The 26,249-nt window shown below is 39.7% G+C and overlaps 1 protein-coding gene across 3 annotated transcripts in view; it reads left to right on the top strand.

The window, feature by feature from the left end:
* LOC110159483 (protein Aster-B-like) overlaps positions 1-26,249 on the top strand; it is a 91,057-nt gene that overhangs the window by 27,219 nt on the left and 37,589 nt on the right. For 2 of the 3 annotated variants that reach the window (XM_055148515.1, XM_055148514.1), the window contains exons 3-4: positions 12,453-12,753; positions 19,179-19,199. In XM_055148515.1, coding sequence (XP_055004490.1) covers positions 12,453-12,753; positions 19,179-19,199 — 322 coding nt within the window. Of the gene's footprint in view, positions 1-12,452; positions 12,754-19,178; positions 19,200-25,528; positions 26,106-26,249 lie in introns of those variants that run through there. The other variant, XM_055148516.1, reaches the window with a different exon arrangement.

The raw sequence follows: 26,249 nt of genomic DNA, 5'->3' as shown, positions 1-26,249 counted from the left end.
TATCACGTTATTGTTACATGCCTAGAAATTATATAAAACATATCTCAACATTTCAACATTTCTAATGAGATAGGTGGACCTGTCTGCGTTTTTCAGCAGCAGCAGCAGCAGCAGCAGCAGCAGCAGCATTCAGTCTGTTTCTGTGCTTTGTCTGCATTTTTCTGAGCACAGAAAATCCCAATTCACACATGTATGTAGTAGTGAAAGGAATAAGCATAGAAATACTGGCTCTACTGAGGACAGGATATTCACTCGCTCTCTCATGTGTCAGAAGTGTATATTGCAGAACTACATGCAGATCGGGCCAGGGGGACCCCCCCCCCCTAAAAAAAATCTCTTGTGACTCACCTGAGGGCGAGACCAAGATCCAAATCTCCCAGTACGATATCACGATATGCATCTCACGGTACAATATATATTGTGATATTTTGGAAGAGGTTAATATAATTATAGATATATAGATATTCCAAAGTTAATCGAAGTAGTGATGATTGTAGCTTCCGGAAAAAACACAACACGAAACATGTGCAATGGGAAGATTGCGGCACACAGTTTTAGAAATAATGAGGAGCAGGCGTATTTTCTGGATAACTTTGGAGAGAGTGACTTTTATAGATTTCGAAGTGATGATGAAGTTTATTATAAAGTGGAAAACAGTGATGGCAACGGAATTTCAGAGAGTGAAACTTACGAATGTGAGAATGCCGGTGATGCACCTGCATGGAGTCCTGCGATATCTGAACTGAAACTATCGGGGACTTTATACTCGATTATGGCCCAAAATTGCCCCGAAATCTGGGTGTTGCTCAAGCTGGTCCTTTGAAATATCTTTTTTTCCAAGATGCGATGTGTGACAGAATTGCTACAGCAACAAACACTTATGTGGAGCTCTGTACACGAAAACTAAACAGCTTAGATTAAAGTGTAACAAAGCCTCAGAAGGAGCAGAGCCATCAGGACCACCGCAAAGTATCAACTGGGAAACAAGCAATTCTTGATTAACCAAAACCACAGTGCTTCATCAAGCTCTTATTTGCCGGTATTGAACTATTTCTAGCCTACGTTAAAATAATTATTTAAATAAAGTTTTTGTGTGCAGTGACGAGTCAGGTCCGTTTGCTCACAGGTCAGTTCAGTTTATCCAGACTTTGTGCTCCGATTCATTTGAAGTCAAAGGTCAAAAACAGGTCAGCAGCATCAGAGAAACACGGGGGATTCCAGGGCTGAAATGATCCAGATGATTGTAGTGAAGGTGTATGGACTTTGAAAACATACCGGAGCACTTCCTGTATTAGAGGAAACAACATTATAACATAGATCAGAAAATAGCGTAATATGGGCCTTTTTGGTAAATGGTCACATTTTTCTATAGCGCTTTTTCACCTTCAAGGCACTCAAAGCGCTTTACAACAAGGAACCACTCACCCATTCACTCACACATTCACACACCAGTGTACGCAGACACTGCGGGCAAGGTGGGATAAGTGTCTTGCCCAAGGACACAACGGCAGCATTCATCTGTGGGAGCTGGAATCACACCAGCCAACCTGTGGGTCAGTGGATCTGACCACTCAACCTGTGATGTGTGATGTTTATGTTGAGAGCTGGATTCAAACCACCAACCTTCAGATCAGTGGGCGAATGCTCTACCAACTGAGCTACTGCCGCCCAGTTGATTTAGCTATAGATCCATCACGAATTTCAGACTTTGGTCATTGCGCAGTGCATATTGGGAAGGATTTTCCAAAAATGAGCTTCAAACCCCCATGTTTGTTTTCCCAGTGGGATGCGTCTATTGTCAAAGTCGATCTTTTCAAGTCTTTTGAACCGTATCACTTTTGTTTCTGGTTCTGATGTTGTCATATTTTAGTTATGGGACTCGGCCATCATGATTGTGGGGTTGTCGGATGTCCTAACAACTGAAAACGGGTTGAGAAATTTGTTTGCGAACTTCATAACTGCAAAAGGGAATCAGATCTGTGTGACTGCAAACCTCCGTTCAAACTGTTTCCCTTCCCAACGAAATTGAAAAATAGAGAAAGGCGAAGGCGATGGGCAGGATTGATACACAGGAAGGACAAAACAGGAAACCTTTGGCTTCCTAAGAAATCATCCCGAGTTCGCAGCAAATATTTTGTATGTGGAGCGCCAACAAAGCAAAATCCCGATCCCTCCCTCAATCTTGGTTACAAATTTAAAAAGCCAAAGTGAAAGGCACCAGCTGTTCGCCAAGAAACACCTTCCACTCCAAAGCGACCAAGGACATCCAACAACCACACGATTATGATGTCCGAGTCCCAAAACTAAAATATGACAATATCAGAACCAGAAACAAAAGCGATACGGTTCAAAAGACTTGAAAAGATCGACTTTGTCAATAGACGCACCCAACGGGGAAACAAACATGGCGGTTTGATGCTCACTTTTTCGGAAAATCCCCCCTTTTTTTTGGGCTGAAAATAGACTGAAAAAAAAAAAAGCATTTGTTTTTGTGTGTGTGTTTTGTGTGTGAAATTCTACTTATTTGGCTATAATCTTCCACAATATGACACAAAACGTATCTATCACCATTGAGATTGTTCAGAGTATTGTTTTACCTTATGTGCCACCTTCAGAAAGTTACATACTGTACCTTTAAGTCCCTGTTTTTCCTCTGTCTCCTGTTCGCACACACATATTGAGCAGCCATAGCGACTGCTGACATGCACATTACGCGTCTAAATAAGTCAGCGAATTCCCTCGTATCCCGGGTTACGTTAAGATGGAAAATCCGATTCAGTTCACTTAAGACACTCGCTGCCATTTTTACCACATTAGACCCTCGTTATGACTGGAAGATACATTACCAGAACTCTTAAGAACACCTGGCTCGATAATGATTCAGATACCACAATGATAATTAAACACACTCTTTCTTTAGACAGTAGAATGTGATTTTCACTATTAAATCGTAGTACTTTCTTTTATATTACCATGTGGTCTTATAGCTGTGTAATCCCTCAGTGGTCCATGGGTTTCATACTGGTCCATGGGCGTAAACTAGTCTATTTGGACTTTGGACAGCTCAAGATCTTTCTTAAACTATTCAGAAAAGGCTCAGTTGTGTCTTGTGAATGTGACTTTTTAGTGTTGATAGCTGCCCAAATGAGTATCTAGATTTGATACTAGTGTTAATATCGATTAGTATCTCATTTTCGATACTTTTGTCAGCACTAATGTTTATTCAGTGATTTACAGACTTAAATGTGCAAGTAATGTTTCTGAGGATGTTTCTGCTTTTTATGATCATGACAACAGAGGGAGCAACAAAGTGAGATTTTGCTGCTGTTGTGGAAAAAATTATACATCTCGTGATGATAAATAATTAATCCATTTGTGAAGCCTGATGAGTTTTTGGAATACAGATCAAGGTTTATTCTTGTTACAGCAGATATGGACAAGGCCCCAAAGCATTTTAGCTCTTGATTTGATGTTTATATAGAAATACGTGTTACATACATATAATATCAGAGTGACACTTGTCTCACAGGCTGGTGCTAATCAACTTAACTTACATTTGAGGACAACTAAGAGGACCCAGTTTCTTTCCACAGATATACATTTCCATTGCACTACGGCAGTGTTTAGTCCATGCTCTTTTACGACTACGAAGAAGAAGAACCACCATAGTCTTTTAAAGTAGTGGTCCCCAACCTTTTTTGCGCCACGAACCGGTTTTATATCAGACAATATTTCGCGGACCACAGTGGGTTGGTAGTTCTGGTTTAGTCCCGGTTTAGTCCCGGTTTAGTCCCGGTTTAGTCCCGGTTTAGACCTGGTTTGGACCTGGTTTGGACCTGGTTTGGACCTGGTTTGGACCTGGTTTGGACCTGGTTTGGACCTGGTTTAATCCTGGTTTAGTTAGTTTTGGTTTAGTTCTGGTTTAGATGCACATCCCGCGCAACATATGGGAGGGGGAACGATGCATATGGCGTACAGGAGGGAGGGTCCGCGCTTTCGCAGCACGGTACCAAATGACCCACGCCGCGATACTGGTCCCTCATTTTAAAGGTCCTATAGTACGCGAAATTGACTTGTGAACTTTAAACCATGTTATAATGTTGTTACCTCAAACAGACAAGCAAAAGATATAAGGGAACAGAAAATATGTAAATGCAAAATTCATTTGACAGCGCTAAAATGTAAATACACACGTACAAACACGGCACTGAGAAACTCTACTACACACAACCCTTCTTTTGTTGTTGTTTTGTTTTTTGTTTTTGTTTTGTGGTGTGTGTTAGTCTTATATGCTGTCATGTCTATTTTGTTATTAATGTGCCAGGTATCCATTCCCTGTTGTCACCTCCTCAAAAACATACGTGGAGTTGTTTTTGAGTAATCCTGTTTTATTATACTTTCTGCATCTCCAAAGTTCAAAATGCTTTTTTCAAGCTGTTTTCAAGTGAACATCTACCTTTTACTTTGCAATTCCAGAGCTAAAATCATCCAAATGATTCTAGTGAAGGTGTTTGGAGTTTAAAAACACGGTGAACCACTTCCAGGATCACCGCATGACGTCATACAGTGGAGTTTTGAGAGAAGAGTTCAGCGTAAATATGCAGGGTTTGCGCGTTAAACATGTGAGAATGAAACAAAACACAACTCCAGATATGTTTGTGACGCCGAAAAATCATTTTAACAGATCAGAAAATTATGTAATATGGATGTTTTTATTGTAAACACTGCCTTTACCGTGGCTGGTCTCCTTGTATAATCCCACAGAGCAGCCAGCTGTCTGTGTGTACGGTCTTTTTAACGGGGAGGGGTCTTTCTCGTGGTGTGACAGCGAGGGTTAAACCGCGTCAGCCCGTTTCATTCATGCCGCTCGTGAATTAGCCAGAAAGGGGGAGGGGCTTGACGCTAACAATGCCCGGAGTGGACGCTAGCACTCGCCCCCCTCGACCAATCGGGCGCGTCCGGGATTCAGGAGGGGGGCGGATGCTGAGGAGAGAGGGGGCTATGCAGTTGTAGCCGAGCGGATGGTCTCTGAATGATCCTGCAAAAGAGAGAAAACAGGAGAAAATAACTGCGTACCGTGGATGCGTGCGTGTGTGTGTGTTTTTTTTTTAAGCTGGCTGTTTTCGCTGGCTCGGATCGCACCTCTGTTCTTCTTCCCCTCTTCCTCTCCAGCTTGCTTGTCTCCTCTTCTTCATGCTTTTGAACGATGGCTGAATGAATGAAGCGGGCGCTGGTTGATGCCATGGGTTGAGCTTGTCTATGGCTGCCAGGTTGGTTAGTGTCTCTTTTAATAATAACGGATTTACTCCATATCGTACGCTTTTTTTTTTTTCCTTTTTGGTCGCCATGGTTTTGCAGGATCATGCTATTTTTATAGAAACTGAGACTAGATGTGTCACCTTGCACCATTTTAGATCTCTGCATCTGATAGTTTGTAGGGCTGTAACGAGACCCAAATCTCTCACGGTACGATATTTATTGCGGATATTTTGTAAAGGCTAATAATACTGTGCTACTTTCCTGTCATAATTAACATTTAAAAGTGCTTAATAACAGTTATTTCATCATGTAGATTGGATGGAAACAGAGCAAAGGATCATGGGATATGTAGCCCTGTCTATTTTTTAGCGATTGCTGCACCATCATGATATATTTAAGCAAAGAAACTTGTAATTTGATATATTGTGTTTAGGGGTGTGCAAAAATATCAAAAATATCAATATATCGTATCGTTTAATGTGCTGATACAGTATTGATATCGTGGGCTGCTGTATCAATAGATCGCCAAGAGTATTTTGTGGTATATTTTGCAAAATGATTTTGTTACAGCGCTGCAGTTTTTTTGTTTGTTTTGAGGAAGGAAACTCGTTTATGCAACACATTTGACATTTTCACAGTAAAATGTTTGTATTTCATATGAACTTTGTACAAGAAGTGGTTTAACAAAGACTTTTTGTATCACAGCCATGATTTAGCTTTTATTTTTTATTGAACCATATCAAATCGACTTGAAATATATTGTATTAAATCGAAAGTGCACTGTATCGAGATATGTATCGTATTGTGGCTTATGTATTGAGGTATGTATCGTATGGGCAACTTCTTAATGACAGCCAGCCCTAGTTTTGAGTAAAATGGGTGTTTTTTGTATTAACTTTGCACAAACTTAGTGAACTTTTAGTATCACAGCCACGATTTAGCCTTCATTTTTCACTGAACCTTATGTGAAATATATAATATCAAATTGAACTCTAAAGCTCACTGTATTGAAGAGTGTTATCTTATTGTGGCCTATGTATTGAGATACGTATCGGGTATCATACCTTGATACATAGGTCCCAATACAATACATATCTCGATACAGCGCACTTTCGGTTCGATATGATATATTTCAAATCGATTCGATACAGTTAATTAAAAATAAAGGCTAAATCATGGCTGTGACACTAAAAGTCTTTGTTAAACCACTTCTTGTGTAAAGTTCATATGAAACATAAACATTTTAATCATCAAAACAGTGAAAATATCAAATGTGTTGCATAAATGAGTTTCCTTCCTCTAAACAAGCATCAAAACTGTAGTGCTGTAACAAAATAATTTAGTAAAATATACCAAAAAATACTCTTCACGGTATATCGATATAGCTGCAGACAGTATCGATACTGTATCATCACATTAAAAGATACAATATATGGATATTTTGATATTTTTGATGGCCCATGATATTATTATGAGACTTTTGATGACAGGATACCATGATATTTCAATTATCGTTACATCCCTGATAGTTTACAGATCCTAACGCAGCCTGGTTACATTTCTACAAACTAAACAAAATGCACACGTATATCTTTGTATTTTTTGCACTAAATGTGGCTTATCTGGTCTAGTGGACATTGATCGCTCCTTTCACAGAAGAGCTGAGTGTTAAATAAGAGCTAGCAGCTGTCATCCGTCAATACCGGCACCACAATATGTCCGAACCCTGTAAAACTATTGAACCTGACTGTACTCACTATTGACGTGACGATGATGACGGTGGCTGCGAGGACCTAGGCTGACCTCTGCAGACAGTTTTGGTCGTGCGGTGGCAACCTTTGACACAAGGATGTAGTTCTCAGGTAGTTATTAAATATTACAGAACAGTGTTGATCTAAAAATGAAGCTTAGAAGTTAATTAAAACGGACTTACTAAATGAATTGATTTAAGAGATGAGGCTGCGCTGGACAGGGTCAGTCTCTCTGTCAGCGGTGCCCTTGTTGCCGATCAATAATGTGACGTACGACGTGTTATTCTGGCTCTTATTTAACCTGAAATTAAGGACAGCTGCTTTTTTCTTGCCAATTCCAAGAAAGAACTTAATGTGACTTTGGCAAACCACATCAGATTTTAAAAGTGCTTGAGCAGTAAGATTAATCATAAACAAATTGAAATTGCAATTTGAAATGACACAATGGTAGACAAAATTTCATCCACAAGCAAAAAATGATCATTAAAACTGCTAATTTTGTAGTTTATATCTGTACAAACATGATCTGAAATGTGATTGCTGTATTAGTTCATATTTCTGTATTTTTTTTTCAATTCTTCGGGACATGTTTAAAGGTGTATTGTGTAACTTTTCTGGTGGAGGGTCTGTTTCTATCTTTATAGAGAGCAACCCAGTAGGGATGTAACGATATCCAAATCTCTCGGTGCAATATTATCGCGATATGCATCTCATAGTACGATATTTATTGCGATATTTTGGAGAGGCTGATATAATTGTAGATAGGACACTTTTTTGCTTTTAAATTACCTTGACAAGATTTGGTGTGAATTATTGTCGTCATAATCTCAAGAATTCAATCCCAAAAGTAAACATATCTCTTCATGTCGTCTGCTCTGAAATGAATCATGGGATATGTAGTTTCCGAATTAAAACCATGCATTTAAGCAAAGAAACTTGTAATTGTGAGGGTCCACGATATTATTTTGAGACTTTTGACAATACAATATCACGATATTTTGGTTATTGTTACATCCCTACAAACCAGACCAAGTTACAGGTCAGATCTGTGGAGAGGCGACCCCGCTCACAGCCAGAATTCCTGTTTTTTAGACATTTTTGAACTCTTAAACCAACTGTAATTAAATAAATGTAAGGTAGCTCTGTTTAAAATCATGTTGTGGAACATTCCAGGCAGAGCAAAGATACATCAATAGGGACGAGAGAGTGACGGACCCTTCACCAGAAATGATACACAATGCAGCTTTAATAGAACGACACAAACTTCTCTGAGCGTAATACACACACAGTTGTTGTGCAAAAACAATTACTGTGTAGTGTATGGGTCGATTAAATGGCTCTTAGGTTATGTAAGGTCCTAACTAGATTTTATATTAGGAAACTGATCTCATAATGCACGGCACACTTGTTTCATCGGAGCCTCCATCCACATAAAGAGCTTAGAGCTTCAATCCTATGCAGATTAATTCTATAGCTACTTGTTTGTGTACGTTAATCAGTGCTCGGAATAGACTCTCAGTGAACATCAAAAACAGAAATATAAGCCTGCGGTATTTTGAGGGTGGATTGTATAGCTAAATTGTGTACTAAAATTTGTATCGGAACTAGACTCATTTGAGGAGGTATCGATACTAAAAAAGTAAAATTCACAGGACAGAAATGAATGGAGAGTTAGAAAACCACAAGCTTTAAATGTGCAATCTTATTTTTTACATCTTCGTCTCCATGAATCTGTTTACAAATTATACATGTTGTATCTGTAGCACTTTTGTATTTTTTGCACTACAGTCGTCCCTCGCTATATCGCGGTTCACCTTTCGCAGTCTCGCTCTTTCTCTTTCCTCCCCCTGTGTCCTGATTGGCTAAGGGATTGTAGACCATTGTCAATCAATCTCCTCCGTGCCGTGTCTCCTGTACAGTACAGAATGCGTTCAGAGGCCAAATTTACATAAATGTTCGATCGCTTGCAGTGTGATTCTGAAGTGCGGTGCGATCGAGCGACGACTGTGCTTAACGTGAATGGTAAATAAATGGTAAATAGTCAAATTTTTCTATAGCGCTTTTCCACCTTCAAGGTGGTGTACAACAAGGAACCACTCACCCATTCACACACACATTCATACACAGTGTACGCAGACACTGTGGGCAAGGTGGGTTAAGTGTCTTGCCCAAGGACACAACGACAGCATTCATCACACCAGCCAACCTGTGGGTCAGTGGATCTGACCGCTCAACCTGTCGAGCTGGATTCAAACCACCAATCTTCAGATCAGTGGGTGAATGCTCTAACAACTGAGCTACTGCCGCCCCCAAGTGAAGTGCAGAGCTCTCCGTCAGTCCTTTCTCCTGTGGTCACTTCCGAGCCAGTCCCAATAGTGAGTCCTGGTTGAGTCCTGGTTGAGTCCTGGTTGAGTCCTGGTTGAGTCCTGGTTGAGTCCTGGTTCAGGTCTGGTTTACTCCTGTTTTACTCCTGTTTTACTCCTGTTTTAGTCCTAGTTCAGTCCTCCTTGTTCGGTCCTGGAATCAGTCCTAGGTTAGTGCTGAGTTAGTCCTGGTTTAGTCTTGGTTCAGTCCGTGGCGTATGCAGCGCAACAGTTTGATATAATCTCGGGTTAACGGGCGGGTGTGGTGTTGTACTGCGCGGGTGTGGGTCTCCAAAAATGGAACCATGCAGGACTCTGCTCTGTAGGACTCCATTACGGAATAAATTAATCTTCGGTTTGTTAAATAAAGAAGGAGGAAAATAACATAAGGACGACAGCAGCAATAAGTTTTAAGAAGGATGCAAAAAAGAGTTAACTGTCCTGTCTGAGAAAAGTGTTTGGTGAGGGGTTTTGGAACCTTGACATCGAGTATCAAGAACAACACTATTGTGACAACACTTTGTTTTTCAGATGTGATGGATATTTGATATAGAATGCCTCTACACACTACAATAATGTAATTCAAGTACTCAACAGAAGAGTAGTACACGACATTTATGATCAATGAAGGAAGAGGCCTATATTTAACCCAGACTGACTGTAGCCTCTGCCAGTGTATTAGAGGACAGGAAATAGCATCATTTAGAACTGTGTGCAAATAAAACCTGTGCCACTGTCTCTTTGTCTATGCCCGGCCCCGGCGTGTCCAAACCGAGGGCCACATATTGAACCATATTTCACGCAGAGGGCCACAGACCTGTGTCGATACAGTGAGTCATTCAGGTGGGTGCATTTTATACCGCTTGGACATGAACATTTCCTGAATAATAAAGCTCGGAGGAGTAAGGGCTTGTCACAAAGCGGTGCGATTGAGGTAATAGTGGTAGAATTATTTGTATTTATAGTAAAAAGTTCCGCCTTTTACCATAGTCTATGCCAGTGTTTTATAGGACAACAAATGGTGGTATTTAGAACGGTGTGCAAATAATGCCTGTGCCACGGTCTGTTTGGGATTAGTTTCTCTATCTTGGTCCAGAAACTAGGGCCAGATCTAGTTGGCCCATGTGGAATACACTGTAACTGGGCTAATTCCATAGACTGTATAAAAGAAGTGGACTAAGCGAGTGTGACATCCACATCCACAGCGTTCAGCTCCGCTCACATGAGGCTGGTTACAGGAGCGAGTCTGGAGCCAGGCTGGATGTTATGAATAAAAAAATCTGGATCACATAGAGCGTGTTAGTACGAACATTTTAAAACCAAAATGACGAGACTCACAGCAGCAGTCACAGAGAGAGGGACGACAAGATCCTAATGTTGGTTCACCTGTATTCAGCCTCAAATCTTACTTATCTTACTTATCTTATAGGTAGTTTTATGTATTTTAGCATGTTAGTGTGTGTGTGTGTGTGTGAGTGTGTGTGTCTGGGTTGCTTGGTTGTAGGGGGTCAGGCACCTGTGGGGGCTGAGTGGGTGGTTGCTTGGTAGTAAATGTGGGCTTGTTTTTAATCACTGTAAAGCAATTTGTGTTACATTTTTGTATGAAAAGCACTTTATAAATACATTTTGATCGACTGAATGTTAGTCAATTGGAGCCAGGGTTAGAAGGAGCCGGAAGAACCTTCTGGCAGCCTTCGTATATGGCACTCGGTAGCTAGAGCGTTACCTATGTCCATTCATATATCCGGTCTATGGCTAATTCACAGTAAACGGACTGGAAAAGCTGACCATTGACTAGGGATGTAGTAATAATCGAAATACCATGATATCGTATCCTCAAAAGTTTCACAATAATATCGTGGGCTGTCACAATATATTGAATTACAAGTTCCTTTACTTAAATGCATGGTTTTATAGTAGCAACAGCTTATAAACATCAGGAACTACATATCCCATGATTCATTTCAGTGCAGACAATATGAAGAAATATGTTTTTTACTTGAATTCTTGGGATTGTGAAGGAAATAATTCACACCAAAATCTTGTGCAGGTATTTTAAAAGCAAACAAGACAATCAGAGAGAGCAACCTGGTCCCCATGAGGCATCAGTGGGGTCAGTTCATCAGCACAGAAGCAGTTTATGAGGAGCCCAGCCCAGATTACATGAATGTAATGTGTGTATCTGTACAGGCCCATGAACATTAGTGTGATATTGGTCACACATGAGAATGTGTGTGTTTACTAGCGGGTAACGAAAATGTCATTTTTCATGAGTTGTGTGTGTGTTAGTTGTGTGATTGTAGATCAGTGTGCTGTGTATCACCAGAAAAACAAGAAATGGAAATGATTTTCATTCTAATTAGAATTTTTAACAGCATACACTGAAAGAGAAAGAAGGTTATAATTAGTGATTAAGAAAGAAGAAAGTTATAATTAGTGATTATCTCGAAAACTATTAATATTTTACTATACAAATGCATAGAATTATAAATAGATAATATTTTTCTGAAATTTTGAGACCACTCCCGTTGCTCTAGGTCGATCCTTTGCGGAGTTATGACCAAACACGCATATTTGACCTTGGTTACCTTGACCAGTTTCAACCTGTAACATCCAGTGTACCCCAGTTATGTGTGTTTCAACTTGACTGATGATTGGGGGAATATTTTAGCCTGCAGATGGTTCAGAAATTGCCGAAATTGCCTGTCCTTTATAATGGCGTGACCTTTCAATTGACCCGTGTGACCTCAAATGATCTTGGATTGCCACCAAACCTTTCTTGCGGCATTGGGCACGGGGGCTTGACCCACGTACCAAATTTGGTGACAACTGGTCCATAAATGGCGGAATTATTTCAGGTAGACAGACACACACACAGACACACAGGGTGAATACAAAACCTGGTCAATCCTTTGGGGACGAGGTAAAAAGTGTCCCATCTACAATATCGCAATAAATATCGTACCGTGAGGAGCATATCGTGATAATATCGTACCGAGAGATTTGGATATCATTACATCACTACGACTGACTGATGTTGATGTTCTATAACCGTATATTTTTTACTGTTTGTTTGCAGTACTGCCACTAACTCCCACCGGAGCACGCCCGTCTGCTCGCCCGTCCTCCGGAAACGCTCGCGCTCCTCCACTCCCCTGCACATCCCCTCCGCCCCCGACCGCAGCAGCAGCAGCAGCGGCAGCAACACGATGGTGGAGAAGGGCTCGGAGCAGCCCTCCTCCGACCGATCGCCCACCTCCGCCGAGCAGCACCAGGGCCCCCACCCTCACCACCAGCGCTCCTACTCCCAGCCCGTCCAACCCAACCACACGCACAGCCACGCCAACAGCAGCGGGCGCACCGGGGGCAAGAACTCCAAGGTAAATCTGCTCACTTTAAAAGGCCCGTATTACGCTGTTTTCTGATCTATGTTATGATGTTGTTTCCTCATCAAAAACATACAACTTTACTTGAAATATTTGGAGAATTTCAGCCCTGGAATTGCCAATCTCTACTGAACTAAACATAAAAGGGAGGTATTAACTTTGGAAATGCATTAAGATTTACAATGAAGGATTACTCAAAGTTGTGTGAATGAAACAAAAAACAACACTCTTAAAGCTCGCACTTGAACAGATGAAGACTCTGGCTCTGGAGCAGGGCTGGTGCTGTGGCCGGGCACTAACAATAAAACCACTTTATGCTCCATGTTAATGGGTATTGAGCTGTTATTATGATGCACTATCTGAACCCTCACTCCTCTCCAATCTAAAATGTCCCCACCAATCCTGAAGACAAAGTTACGCCCTTGTTTGTATTCGCCTAAATGTGAAATGCAGTTTAACCCTTCATGCTAAAGTTAAATACAACCAAGCAATTTATTAAAGTCACATGTGTGAGATAATTAGCACTGATTCAAATTACTGGTGGGATCTATTTTCCAACTACATCTTAAGATACATGGCAAAGAAGAAATTCAATTTGTCAACTTTGGTCAAATAGGAATGTAACAATAACCAAAATATCATGATATCATATCGTCAAAGTTCTCACAATAATATCGTGGACCATCACAATATATCGAATTACAAGTCTCTTTACTTAAATGAAGAGTTATGGTGCAGTGGTAGCTAAAAAAAAAAGACACAGGGAACTACATAGACCATGATCCTTTGCTCCATTTCAGTGCAGACTACAAGAAGAAATAATAGTTTTAAGCACTTTTAAATCTTAGTTCTTTGGATTAAGTCTTGTCAAGGCATTTTAAGAAGAAAAAGTAGCATATTAACAGTTCTGTTTGCCTCCACAAAATATCGCAGTAAATATCGTACCATAATATGTATATCGTGAAAATATCGTACTGAGAGATTTGGATGTTACATCTCTAATCGTGAGCCCACCATATCGTGAGCTTTCCCACGATATCGCAATAAACATTGTACCTACTGTGATGATATCGTATCGTGAGACTTGGATATCGTTACACCCCTGTTGAATATGTTTCGCAGCTCATCCAAGCTGCTACTTCAGTTCATTTCTTCAGTTGAGAACTGAAGAAGCAGCTTGGATGAGTACGAATAAACGCATTCGACCAAATAAGCTTTTATCCAGTTGACAAATTGAATTTCTCCTTTTGCCATGGATTCTACCTGGACTATGAACTCCAGGGCTGAAATTCTCCAAATGATTCTAGTGAAGGTGTATGTTTTTGATGAGGAAACACCAATATAAGATACAGTGATTATTTCATGACTGTCTTCTCCAGTAGCAAGGCACAAATGATTAGATAACATAAGCTCAGGGTGACCAGATTTTCAAAATGAGTGTGCACTCCGTCCATTCATGGTTCATAAAGCTCTTTCACGACTCACTCAATCAGTGCTACAGAGTGCATCTTTTGTCTTCTGGTCATTTTCAAACAGGTTTTCTGTATTTAGACTAAACCAATTACCGTAAATTTCCCTCCTTGCTGTTCGTGAATATTGGTAAAAACAGGGATGCACTGATCCAGCGTTTTCTGTTCGGATACTGATCATTTGACTGATAATTTGAAGTGCCTATTGCTGATATCAACTGATACTAGGGCAGGGACTGAAAATATATTTTATTTCCTATAAACACAAATAAATGTCCAATGTGTTTTGTAAATGTTATTTATCATTTAAAGAAACTTCAAAAGCGCTGTGAAAAAATACAACTTTGATATTACTAGACAGTCTGAGCAAGTATTGGCCAGTAAATTGTTTTGTTACACCAGTTTATAGACCAAAATGGGATATCGACTGAATTGATATCTTTGAATCAACACCAGATCCATCAGAATTTTCAATATGGGCACTGATATCTGACAGCAGTATTGTATTGATGCATCTCTAGTTAAAAAAAGGCAAATTTGGACCTTTTCTTGTGTAAAAATAGGGACATCTGGTCACTCTAGTTTATGACTATTGTATAACGCACAGATGTGAGCTATAGCCTTTGCCATTTTGTTGTTTTTTCCATTCATATGCAACCAAAATGATGAATCAACCATTATTTTTAACCACTGAACATGACTGTAACTGCTTTTTATTGTTTCCACTGCGCCACGTGAATCACCGATATTCATTTCATCCTTCTCCGTGATGTTTATTGGTTCTTTTCAATCTGTTGTTTTTGTTTTTCTTTCTCATGCATGCTATAGTCTCACAGGCGGCACACTAAAGTAAGCACCATTCTTCTCTGGATCTTTGCTTTTGCCTGGGAACAGTCCCCCTCCCTGACCCTGCACAACATTCAACTCACAATACGAGCGGGACTGTCACTCTAATCACTGCCCGGTTCCACTTGGTTTACGTTTCAACATGAGTTTGATCAACATTTCCTGGGGGTGTGATGCTAAATGGAGGCACTGCTCTGTTTGAGGCTGCAGATACATTTTTTTTTTTTTAGTATTTAGTATATATATATTTTTAATAGTTTCAGAAAGTGGTGACATTACTCAACCTCAAAGCTGCGATTGACGTCACTGAAAAGACATTAAGCCATAAGATTAAAGGTGCATTATGTAACTTTTTCATTGGGGGTCCATCACCTGCTTGTTTCTATGGATATATGGTCATTGCTCTGGCTAAAATGTTCCACGGTATGACATTAAACAGCTGGTTCCTTACATTTATTAAATTGCTGGTGGTTTTATAGCTCAAAAATGCCAATAAAAACTGTGAGCAGGGTCGCCTCTCCACAGATCTGACCTGTAGCTTGGTCTGGTTTGGTCTCCATGAAGATAGAAAGGTTTAATTTGTTCTGTGTATCATTCGTTCATTCGTTTTTTTTTATATATAAAACAAAAAATAGTACAACAAAAAAACAAACGTTTTCTTCATTATTTGTCTCCAAAACCAAAATGAAAAAAATAAAACACATAAGGATTAGTTTTTTCAGTTTTCGATTTTATGTTTAAAGGAATAATGGAAAAATCGGATAACGGTCCTGAGACCAGGACTCAGGCCAGAACCAGACCAGGACCAGATTGTGATTGAGACTGGGACCAGACCTGGATTGAGATTGAGACTGGGACCAGACCTGGATTGAGATTGGGATTGTGATTGAGACTGGGACCAGACCTGGATTGAGATTGGGACCAGACCTGGACTGAGGCTGGGACCAGAGCAGGACTAGGACCAGGACTGAGACCGGGACTGAGACTGGGACCAGACCAGGACCAGACCGAGACTAATTCCGGAACCAATACTGGGACCAGACCAGGACTGAAAATGGTTTAGTCATGGTTTAGTCCGTTATCAGATTTTTCTATTATTCGTTTAAACACAAAATCGAAAACTGAAAAAAATTAATCTTTATTATTTTTTTTAATTTTGGTTTTGGAGACAAATAATGAAGAAAACAGTTGTTTTTTAATTTTCGTATTTATTTTATTTTATTTCTATTGAAAAACGAATGAATGAATGATACATGAATTTTAATACCATACTGTGAAGCAATAACATCTCGAGGGAGAAAAGCATTCGAGGGACTCTTCACCAGAAAAGTTACACATTGCACCTGTAAAGCTCCTGTATTAGACAAAATTATGATATAGATTATTATTTATTTATTTATTATTATTTTTAGTTTTAATAATTGAACGTCCCAATCGTATATTCACTGCCCCTGCCTCCCTGTGTTGATCTCATGTTGACATACGCATGGCACACGTGTCTCTGTGTTTATGCATGTTCCCTCCAGTCTGATCACTTAAACCTGGTTAAAGAAACACTGACTGCATTTAATCTCATTTTATCACCACTGCTATTGATTTTCTGTCAGGAACAACAGTTTAATCACTTTGACCCGGGTTAGCTCAAGTGAGACAGTCTGTCCCGGGTTAAAAGGCTGTTGAAGACGGCCGTAAACCACACGGAAGCTTTAAAGGTGCGATGTGTAACCTTTCTGGTGGAGGGTCCGTCACCTGCTTTTCTCCATGGACGTGCATTGTCCATGTTGAATGTTCCACAGTACAGCGGTAAATGGTAAATGGTCACATTTTTATACAGCACTTTTCCACTTTCACAGCTCTCAAAGCGCTTTACAACAAGGAACCACTCACACGTTCACAACATTCATACACCAGTGTACGCAGACACTGGGGCAGAGTACTGTCCAGAGCCATTCTTGGAGACCTGCACCCACGCGGTACAGCACCACACCTGCCTGTTAACCCGTGATTATATTATTAAATCTGCACCCACCGGGACCCGTTAACGTGCCCGTGATAAATCGGGGTCAACCCATTAGCCCGACAGCCCAGTAGTCCAGGACTAAACCAGGACTCAACCTACACGGTGACTTTAGTGGATTATAAATATATACACGCTGCAATCGCAGAGCCAATTGCCAGGACTACACAAGAACTGAACCGGAACTGAACCGGAACTGAACCGGAACTGAACCAGGTCTAAACCAGGTCTAAACAGGTCTAAACCAAGACTGAACCAGTGTTATTAGCATATAACTATATACACGCCGCAACCGCCAAACCGATCGTCAGGATTATAACAGGACTGGACCAGGACTGGACCAGGACTGGACCAAGACTGGACCAAGACTGGACCAAGACTGGACCAGGTCTGAACCAGGACTGAACCAGGACTGAACCAGGACTGAACCAGTGTTATTAGCATAATTATATACACGCCGCAACCGCCAACGACCAGGATACCAGGACTGGACCAGGACTGGACCAGACTGGACCAAGACTGGACCAAGACTGGACCAAGACTGGACCAAGACTGGACCAAGACTGGACCAGGGAACCACTGACTGAACCAGGACTGAACCAGGACTGAACCAGGACTGAACCAGGACTGACTGACCAGGTTATTAGCATAATTATATACACACCGCAACCGACCAGGACTGGACCAGGACTGGACCAGACTGGACCAGACTGACCAAGGACCAAGACTGACTGACCAGACCAGGACTGAACCAGGACTGACCAGGACTGGACCAGGACTGGACAGGACTGGACCAGGACTGGACCAGGACTGGACCAGGACTGGACCAGGAGTGTAGCCACTGAGCCGATCGCCTCCACTGATGGGTTTTATGTGATAATTACAAGCCAAGCATTTTCTTCCGTTCGTCGTTCGTGTGATTCACTTGAGCCGCCTGTATGTGGTCACTACCCGTCTGTAAAATTCCAGAACGTTAAAACTCGCCCATTTCAGTGTTTATTAACCCGTGGGCGAAGTGCGAAGCCCAAGGACACAATCAACAGCATTTACCTGTGGGAGCTGAAATCACACCAGCCAACCAGTGGATCTGACCACTCGACGAACCCCAACCTTTGGATCAGTGGACAAAAGCTCTACCAACAGAGCTACTGTCGACCCAAAACCATTTTACATTTACTCAATTATGTTTTAGTCACTTAAAAACATGCATTCTGACTGTGGAACACTCCAAGCTACGCAATAACATAAAATTTTATCAACAGAAGAATGTGACGGAACCCCCACCAGAAAAGTTCCACAGTGCACATTTAAGAACAATACACAGTCTGTCCCAAAGCAGAAATAAATGAAGGTTAATTGGGAGCAGGAGCCACATTTCCCTTTTGATTACTTTGTACTTTGCCATGAAATATCCAAAAGGCAAAAGCACAAATTTAAGATCTGATCATTTCTATTGCTGTAACTTTTTGGTTGAGGGTCCGTTTCTATGGATACAGTATGTCATTGCTCTGCTTGGAATGTTCCACAGTGTGATATTACAGTTCCACTTTACATTTATTCAATTACTGGTGGTTTTATCGCTCAAAAATATCTAGAAAAACCAACATTCTGACTGTAAGCGGAGTCATTTCACATTTGACGGACCTTCCACCGGAAAAGTTACGCAGTGCACCTTTAAAGCAGATGGGAGGCAACTAAAAATTAATGTCAAAATGCAAAATTATGTTGTAATACTGGGAGTTACAGAATTTTAGACTTGAGGATTTGAAAATATATTTGCTGAATATTTAAAAGGTGATTTATTTTGTTATTATTAGAATTTTATCAACGAAAATTCAGCATAAAAACCGTTCAAACATGTTTTGAGATATAAAAAAATTCAGATTCGTTGCAGCATCGCTCCCTTTTGACTTCCATGACATATTTTAGATTTGGTGACACAGAGATAATCTTGGTGTAAAAAATCTTAAACCTTTTTGGCTTTTATTGGTACATTGTGATGGGTAATAATTTTTTTTTTTACTTTTTTCCCCTGTGATTCTCTGCCTCGTCTCTGCTGTGGTCCACTTCACTGAAACCGACAACAGAAGAGCCAGAGCTGGTACAATGTAAGTGATTTTTTTTTTTTTCTTTTAGTAATAATAATAGTAAAAATAATAATAATAATGACTGTGAATATGAATATAAATGTGCGGCTGCGTCTGGTTGTCAAATGTGGGTTGTACTTAGTTACAGTTGGAGTAACTTTTTAATGAAATTGTACTTCTCAGACTGCATTTTTAGCTGCATACTTTTACTCCTACTTGAGTAATATTTTATTGAAGTAACAGGGTCCGGTCAAGTGGTAACGGAGGGAAACAGGGGCAGATTTTTGACAATCAAATGTCTCTTATTCAGAAACTAGAGGGACTATTGAAATAAGTAAAGTATCAGAATGTAGGAAAGAGTTACACTCCAACAGGGTCAAGTTAAACCTGTGATATTCTTTCAAGTTGTTGACAAAAAATTTAAAAACTCATGTCAGTAACAGGGAATGAAATATGCAGCATTTTTTGGGCAATAAATCCAAACAGTGATAACTAGCAGTTCTCACTTACATATCCTTAACAAACTGGTTTGAATATTTGCTTCATATAGTTTTCTACCATATGGTACAAGATTAGGTTGAAAAACCTCTTACTTTTTGAGTCATGAGATTTTTTATTAAGAAAGGTCATGGTAACGGAGGGAAAAGTAACGGAGGGAAAATTGTGCAAACAAGTAGAAGGTGCAGGATTTTACATAATTTGTCGCTTTTTTCTTCTGAATACTTTAATATTACTTCAAAATGAAAGGAAACTTTTTCTATAAAATATGTCAGTCCTTCCAAGCAAATTTTTATCATTTTAAGTACATAAAAAAATAAATAAATCATGTACCTTCATCAACAGTTCAAAGATGGAATAACACAAGATATGATGAAATACATCCATTTATTTACATGATTTGCAGGTCTTTGAAATTTGGGAAATAATTTTTGTTCCATGTTTCATACATGGTCTATTTAAAACGTATGTAACTTTAGAACCAAAAATGGTACAGAAAAAAGGTCAACAGTTTCATAAACTAGAGTACATATGTATCTGTTGAATACATTTTTATATCAGATGCATTAACTTGAATTTTTGGCCTCGCTGTTTACTTTTGCTTCACTGGACCCAACAATACTATTACTTAAGTTTTGGTCACTTTTCCTGCTGTAAGTACATTTATAAGTGACAGAAGTTTATGTTGATAGTATGAAAAGATTTGATCATTTGTGTTTGTTGCACCGTTCCTTCTGATATAATGCAGTTTTAGACATTTTTGGCTCTATTGTTTGAAAATACCAAGCATTTTGTCTTTCAGATTACATTAACTCCAAATTATAAATCGGACAACAGTTACTTTCAGTTACTCTTACTTGTGTAGTACTTTTTGCAAAAACTTACTTACTCTTGCTTGAGTTATCTCTTGGACCACCACTTGCTACTTCTATTTGAGTAATATTTTGAAGTAAAGTTGTTCTTACATGAGTTATGAATGACTCTGCTCACCACTGCTGGTTGTTGTCCTCTGAGAAAAGCTGCTGTATAAAGCACTCTGTAAAATGTAGTGCTGTGAACTACAAGAAGAGGGCGCCATTTCACTTTGGAAAGTCCTAAAGGCTTTGGCTACTGTGCAGTGTTATAGCTGCTGCACGAATATTTCTGTTTCGTTTTTCTACAGCAATTTGGTTTCTTTTTAGTGTAAACTATTAAATCAATTCAACTCCGTTATCTAATAAAGTGGCATTATTGACAACCCGTTTCACTGTGTGGCAACTTAAACCACTAAAATATTCATACGGTTATTTATTTATTTATTTTTTAAATAATATTGGATTAATATTACAATGTTTTTGGAAATAGCTATCGAGCCTTCAGCTTGAGCTCCAGGCTCTGACTAAACAAAATCCATGAAGCTTTGTTTGACCTTGTTGCAGCATTTGCATCAGTCCATCACAAGGTGGCACTACACTACACAACTACACATGGGTTTAAACTTTTTTTTTTTTGTGATTGTTATTTATTTTTTAATTATTATTTATTAAATATTTTACAAAATAATAAACTGTACCTGAGTGCATAATTATGTTTAATATGAGGGGACAAAAATATTAAGATTTTGACTAAAACTAAAAATAATTCTATCAACTTTTTTTTTTTTTTTTGGTCAAAATTAACACTGATTTCTATAAAAAATAAATAAAAAGTAAATAAATAAAAATTTAGATAATAGATAACTGAAAATAACTTGAGGTCCAACATAATACAGGACATATAACAATACAAATTTGCACCCACAACTCCAAAAGTGTTAATATTTTGTTAGTTTGATAGTTTCATAATCACGAGTTTGTTCATGACGCATTACCTCACTGAATCTGCAGAGTGGTCATGAGGTGAACATTTACAGCTTTGTTTCTGGACAGACTCGTTGTTTATATTTCTGTCTGTCACATTTGTCCGACTACAAAGGAGAATTCCAGGAAAACGTTATCTACAGACTGTCTGACGCTGCCCTCCCGTTTAAGGAGATGGAGCTCACACCGTCCTGTTACTGCAGTTTGACGGGACGTGATTACCAAATCACGAAGGTCACAGTTTTTCAAAGGGGCACTATGTAACATTTAACAGTGCTACCGTACATTTATTCAATTATAGATGGTTTTATAGCTCAAAAATACCTAGAAAAACAGACATTCTGACAGTGAGCGGGGTCGCCTCTCCACAGATCTGATCTCTAACTTGGTCTGGTTTGATCTGTGTGAAAATAGAAAGGTTTAATACTACACTGTGAAACATTCCAGACAAAGCAATGACATCGAGATGGAGAAAGTGGGCAGTAGAAAGTGGGTGTAGTGGGCATGGTACGTGTGGGTGCACTTCTCCCGACGTGAAAAAAAAAAATAAAAAAATAAATATATATAAAGTAACTACAACTTAAATGTCAAACTGGAGCTACTGGCCATGGTGAAAACAACCTGCATAGGCTCATGATATCTGCAGTACTGTCCTATAGTGATGTGAGACATGAGGGACCAGGACTAAACCAGGACTGAACCAGGACTGAACCAGGACTGAACCAGGACTGAACCAGGACTGAATCAGGACTGACTGTCGGTATGGGCCCAGAGGTGCGCCCGTAGACTGTTGGGTGACTGCAGGTGAAAGGACCGGTGCAGAGCTCCATGCCCACTGGGCTAAGCGCAGCTGTCGCCCGATCACGCTTTGCAGGCATCCTGCTCCACGGGCTCCGGGTTCTATCTCTCGCTCTCAAGTCAAAGATTAGTCCTGGTTTAGTCCTGGTTTAGCCCTGGTTTAGCCCTGGTTTAGCCCTGGTTTAGCCCTGGTTTAGCCCTGTTTTAGTCCTGTTTAGTCCTGGTTTAGTCCTGGTTTAGCCCTGGTTTAGTCCTGGTTTAGTCCTGCTTTAGTCCTGCTTTAGTCCTGCTTTAGTCCTCATGGTTCAGTCCTGGTTTAGTCCTAGTTTAGTCCTGGTTTAGTCCTCATGGTTCAGTCCTAGTTCAGTCCTGGTTCATGTGGTGTTCTATAATTTATGTTCTGTAGATGATTATGAACGATGTTAATATTAATAACATAATTCCGCATCATTTTAAGTAAAAAAAACATCAAATATTACAGATTTTTACTGGACTGGCACCTTTATATTTGTACTGAAAGTGAGATTTATTTATTTATTTTTTAATAAGCAAACAATTTATACTGGACACCTGTGTGTATTTTGGAAGTTGAATGTACGACTTTTAGGGTGGAGGTGGATTTGCGAGATTCATGACGTCACAAATCTCGTACCCCCACTTCAAAAAATCCCCACTACTCCACTGGGAGAAAGCGTCTGACGGACCCTCCGCCAGAAAAGTTACGCGTTGCACCTTTAATCCCGTCCTCATTTCACCTCCCTGACAAACCTGGGCTCTGAAACGGCGTGTGGGAATAGAAGAGCGACTGATAAGACTTAGTAAGGACTGAGAGAAGCGAGGGGGGCGAGACGGGGGAGGTACGGAGGAGCCCAGTTTGGCGCTGGGAGCTTGTTTACACGTTTCACACAATACACACTCACATAAAGCCCCTGTGTGTGTCTGAACAGATCCAGTGTGTCCCCATAGGCCTCTTGGAAAAGCTACAGATATAATGACGTGACGGTTGTTTCTAGAAAGTCCAGGCCAAAAACAACATAAAAAACTCTCTGTAATCCAAAAACGTGTTCATTTTGTCGTCTTTTGTACGTTCACTTCTTGGGTTCTTTTCAAAGCCAATACAGTAGGAGATGTAATTATTACCTCATGTTGCTGCGAGTCATCTCCAGAACTGTCATTGTGTTTCTAAAAGTTCAAACTTGATTTCAATGCAAAGGAAGAACTCAATACTCGATACCGATTACGATACAACATGAAGATAAAAAATGCTCTTGCCGCATGCTTTTTAGTACTGTATTTTGGACTATAAGTCACATCGGCCAAAAAAATGCGTAATGAAGAAGAAAAAAACATAAGTCGCACTGGACTATAAGTTGCACTTTTTGGGGGAAATGTATTTTATAAAATCAGAGACCAGGAACCAACATTTCATCTTGAAAGGAGAGTTATAGTAACAACAACAGAACAGAACAAAAGGCTGAAGAGGTGTTTGTATGTTTACGTAATATATTAAGTTATTCAGATAATTATAGCATAAACAACAGAACATAAGTTTATCAAACTCTCGATCTCACTCCAAATCACCAAATCCACTGAATTCTTCATCCTCGGTGTAATTTCTGCGTGACCTCCAGAGGTAAACCATAGATCCATGAGGTAAACGGAGCGCCACTTCCTCTTCTGTGTAGCTGTCATCAGACTCGGCATCAGTTCCACTTGCAAGTCGTGACTTGGACTCGAGTCAGATTTGAGTCACTATTTTTAGGACTTGACTTGATAAAATGGACTAAGACTTGATAAAATAAAATAAAGATATCTTTCGAGATATGTCATGTTAAACCTTTTCTTATCAAAATAAATGTTTAATAAGAGTTTTGAACCAGTATTTAACAACATTTTAAATAAATAAAGTCTCTATAGTCTTATCTGTAGCTGGCGGGCAGCTCTAATACATATTTGACATGATCTTGTGGGCCAAATTTTAATTATATGGCAGGCCAAATTTGGCCCCTGGGCCTGAGTTTGACATGTCTGATCTAAACCATCTAAAAATATCCTACCAGTCAAATGTTTGGACACACCCTCTCATTCAATGTTATTCCTTATTTTTACTACTTAGATACGAAAGACATCAAATATCTGAAGTAAACTATATGGCATTATGTAGGAAAAATAATGTTTTTTCAATATTTCATATTCAAATCCTCAAAGTAGCCATCCCTTCCGTTGTCTAAAAATATTTAGTACAGTTATTTTAACTTTTTTGTGTGTCCAGACTTTTGAACTTTCAGTTAAAAGTTTGTGTCAGTCTTTCACCCTCATCCAGCTCAGGTTTTCTCCCAGAGACCTGGGAGCTTTAGAGTTCTGCGCAGTATTTTTATTGTTCATAGAACTACACTGTACTTCTGGACTGAGATGTCTGATGTTTTTCTTGGGATCTGCTGTAGCACCTCCTCCAGTTTGGGGGTTAGAACCCCGAGTGCTCCGATGACCACGAGCACCACTGATGCCTTCACCTTTCAGGCTTATATATTTATATTAAAAGTATTTTAAAGAACTGTCCAAATATTTGACTGGTGTTGCTTGAAATACATTATCAGTATATGAAGTAAGATATGGAATTATGTGGTGAAAAAAACAAGTCAATAAATCTACTAAATATTTTTTGACAAAGCAAAGTCTGTTTTGAATATTTTGATAAAATACATGTCTTACTTCATATATTTGGTTTTGTCTGTATGTATCTAAATTATAAAAGGTAGTACAAATAAAGAAAACAAAAAACACTGAATGAGATAGTGTGTACAAACTTTTGACCGGTGCTCTACATTTCAACATTTCCAAATAAGCACATTCCCAACGCGACTCTAATAATCAGACACAACCTCCTGGAAGCTGTTGGTTTCCCCCGACTTCCTGTTATGCAGGGTTACTCCTGGTCAAACTCTGCACTCTGACAACTTAACGTTTACACTGAAAAAACTGCTAAAACCTTCTCTTCTCAAGACATAAAATCAATCAGATGAGGTTAGGCATTCCTTAAAACTCCTTAAAATTCCTCAAATGCACAATCCCAATTTAAAATCATTGCCAAACATTCCCACTGCAGAGTTTTCCCAAATGAACTCTAGTGAACCCGAGCTCTCCTAGGACCTCCCCTCTCTCAGTCAAAAACACACAGAAGCCCCGCCCACTCCTCTCCTCCACTACCGACTCCAAACAATGTCAGCGAAGGAGGTGGAATCTTCTGAATTGTGCGGCCAGACGTCCTCACGGATACCTGGAATACAACTCCTGAGAAAAAGTTGTGACAGGCGCAAATTTGACCGGAGCGTTCTTTGAGAGCTGCCGTGTTTGTGGACAGCCAAGAACGTGTATGCAAAAACTTCATTTGGATTTATGCATTGTTTTTTCTTCCATGCCGGATCAGAGAAGAATGGACGCAGGATAAGTGTTTGAAGAAGAATTCCGATATCGTTTTTTGGGAATATCGCAATTTTGAGAATTTGTCCTTGCAAATGTGAAATTTCTTGAACTTTTTTTTTTTCATTTTTCATTCAAATAATTATATAAAGACAATATTTATCCATGCAACGTTTTACGCCATGTGATCCAACCTTTTCCCAGTTATGACATATCAGAATTCTGGAAATACAGCTCTTTTTTAAGCGCCTAACCTTGAACTATTCCAAGCATGGGGCCAGAGAGCTCTATGGATTCTGACAGTGAAGTGAACTGGGATTTGGAACGTGGGGAGAGGCAGAGGAAGGAATGGAGATCGGAGAAAGTCCCAGCTGTAAGTTAAGTGGCGACCGGGATATGGATCACGTTAAGGTTTAAGTGGAAAACGCTAACCCTAACCGAGCTTAAACGTTCCCAGACCTAAAGCTAAGAGTGTGGTCAAAAGCAAGTTAAGGCGCGTCGTGACATTTGAAGAGCT

The sequence above is a fragment of the Boleophthalmus pectinirostris genome, unplaced genomic scaffold (assembly GCF_026225935.1).
Source record: "Boleophthalmus pectinirostris isolate CB_2022bp ecotype Guang Dong unplaced genomic scaffold, ASM2622593v1 HiC_scaffold_12, whole genome shotgun sequence".
In the NCBI taxonomy this organism is placed as follows: domain Eukaryota; kingdom Metazoa; phylum Chordata; class Actinopteri; order Gobiiformes; family Gobiidae; genus Boleophthalmus; species Boleophthalmus pectinirostris.
Note: the sequence above shows the minus strand (reverse complement) of the source record. Positions and strands in the feature narration are given on the sequence as shown.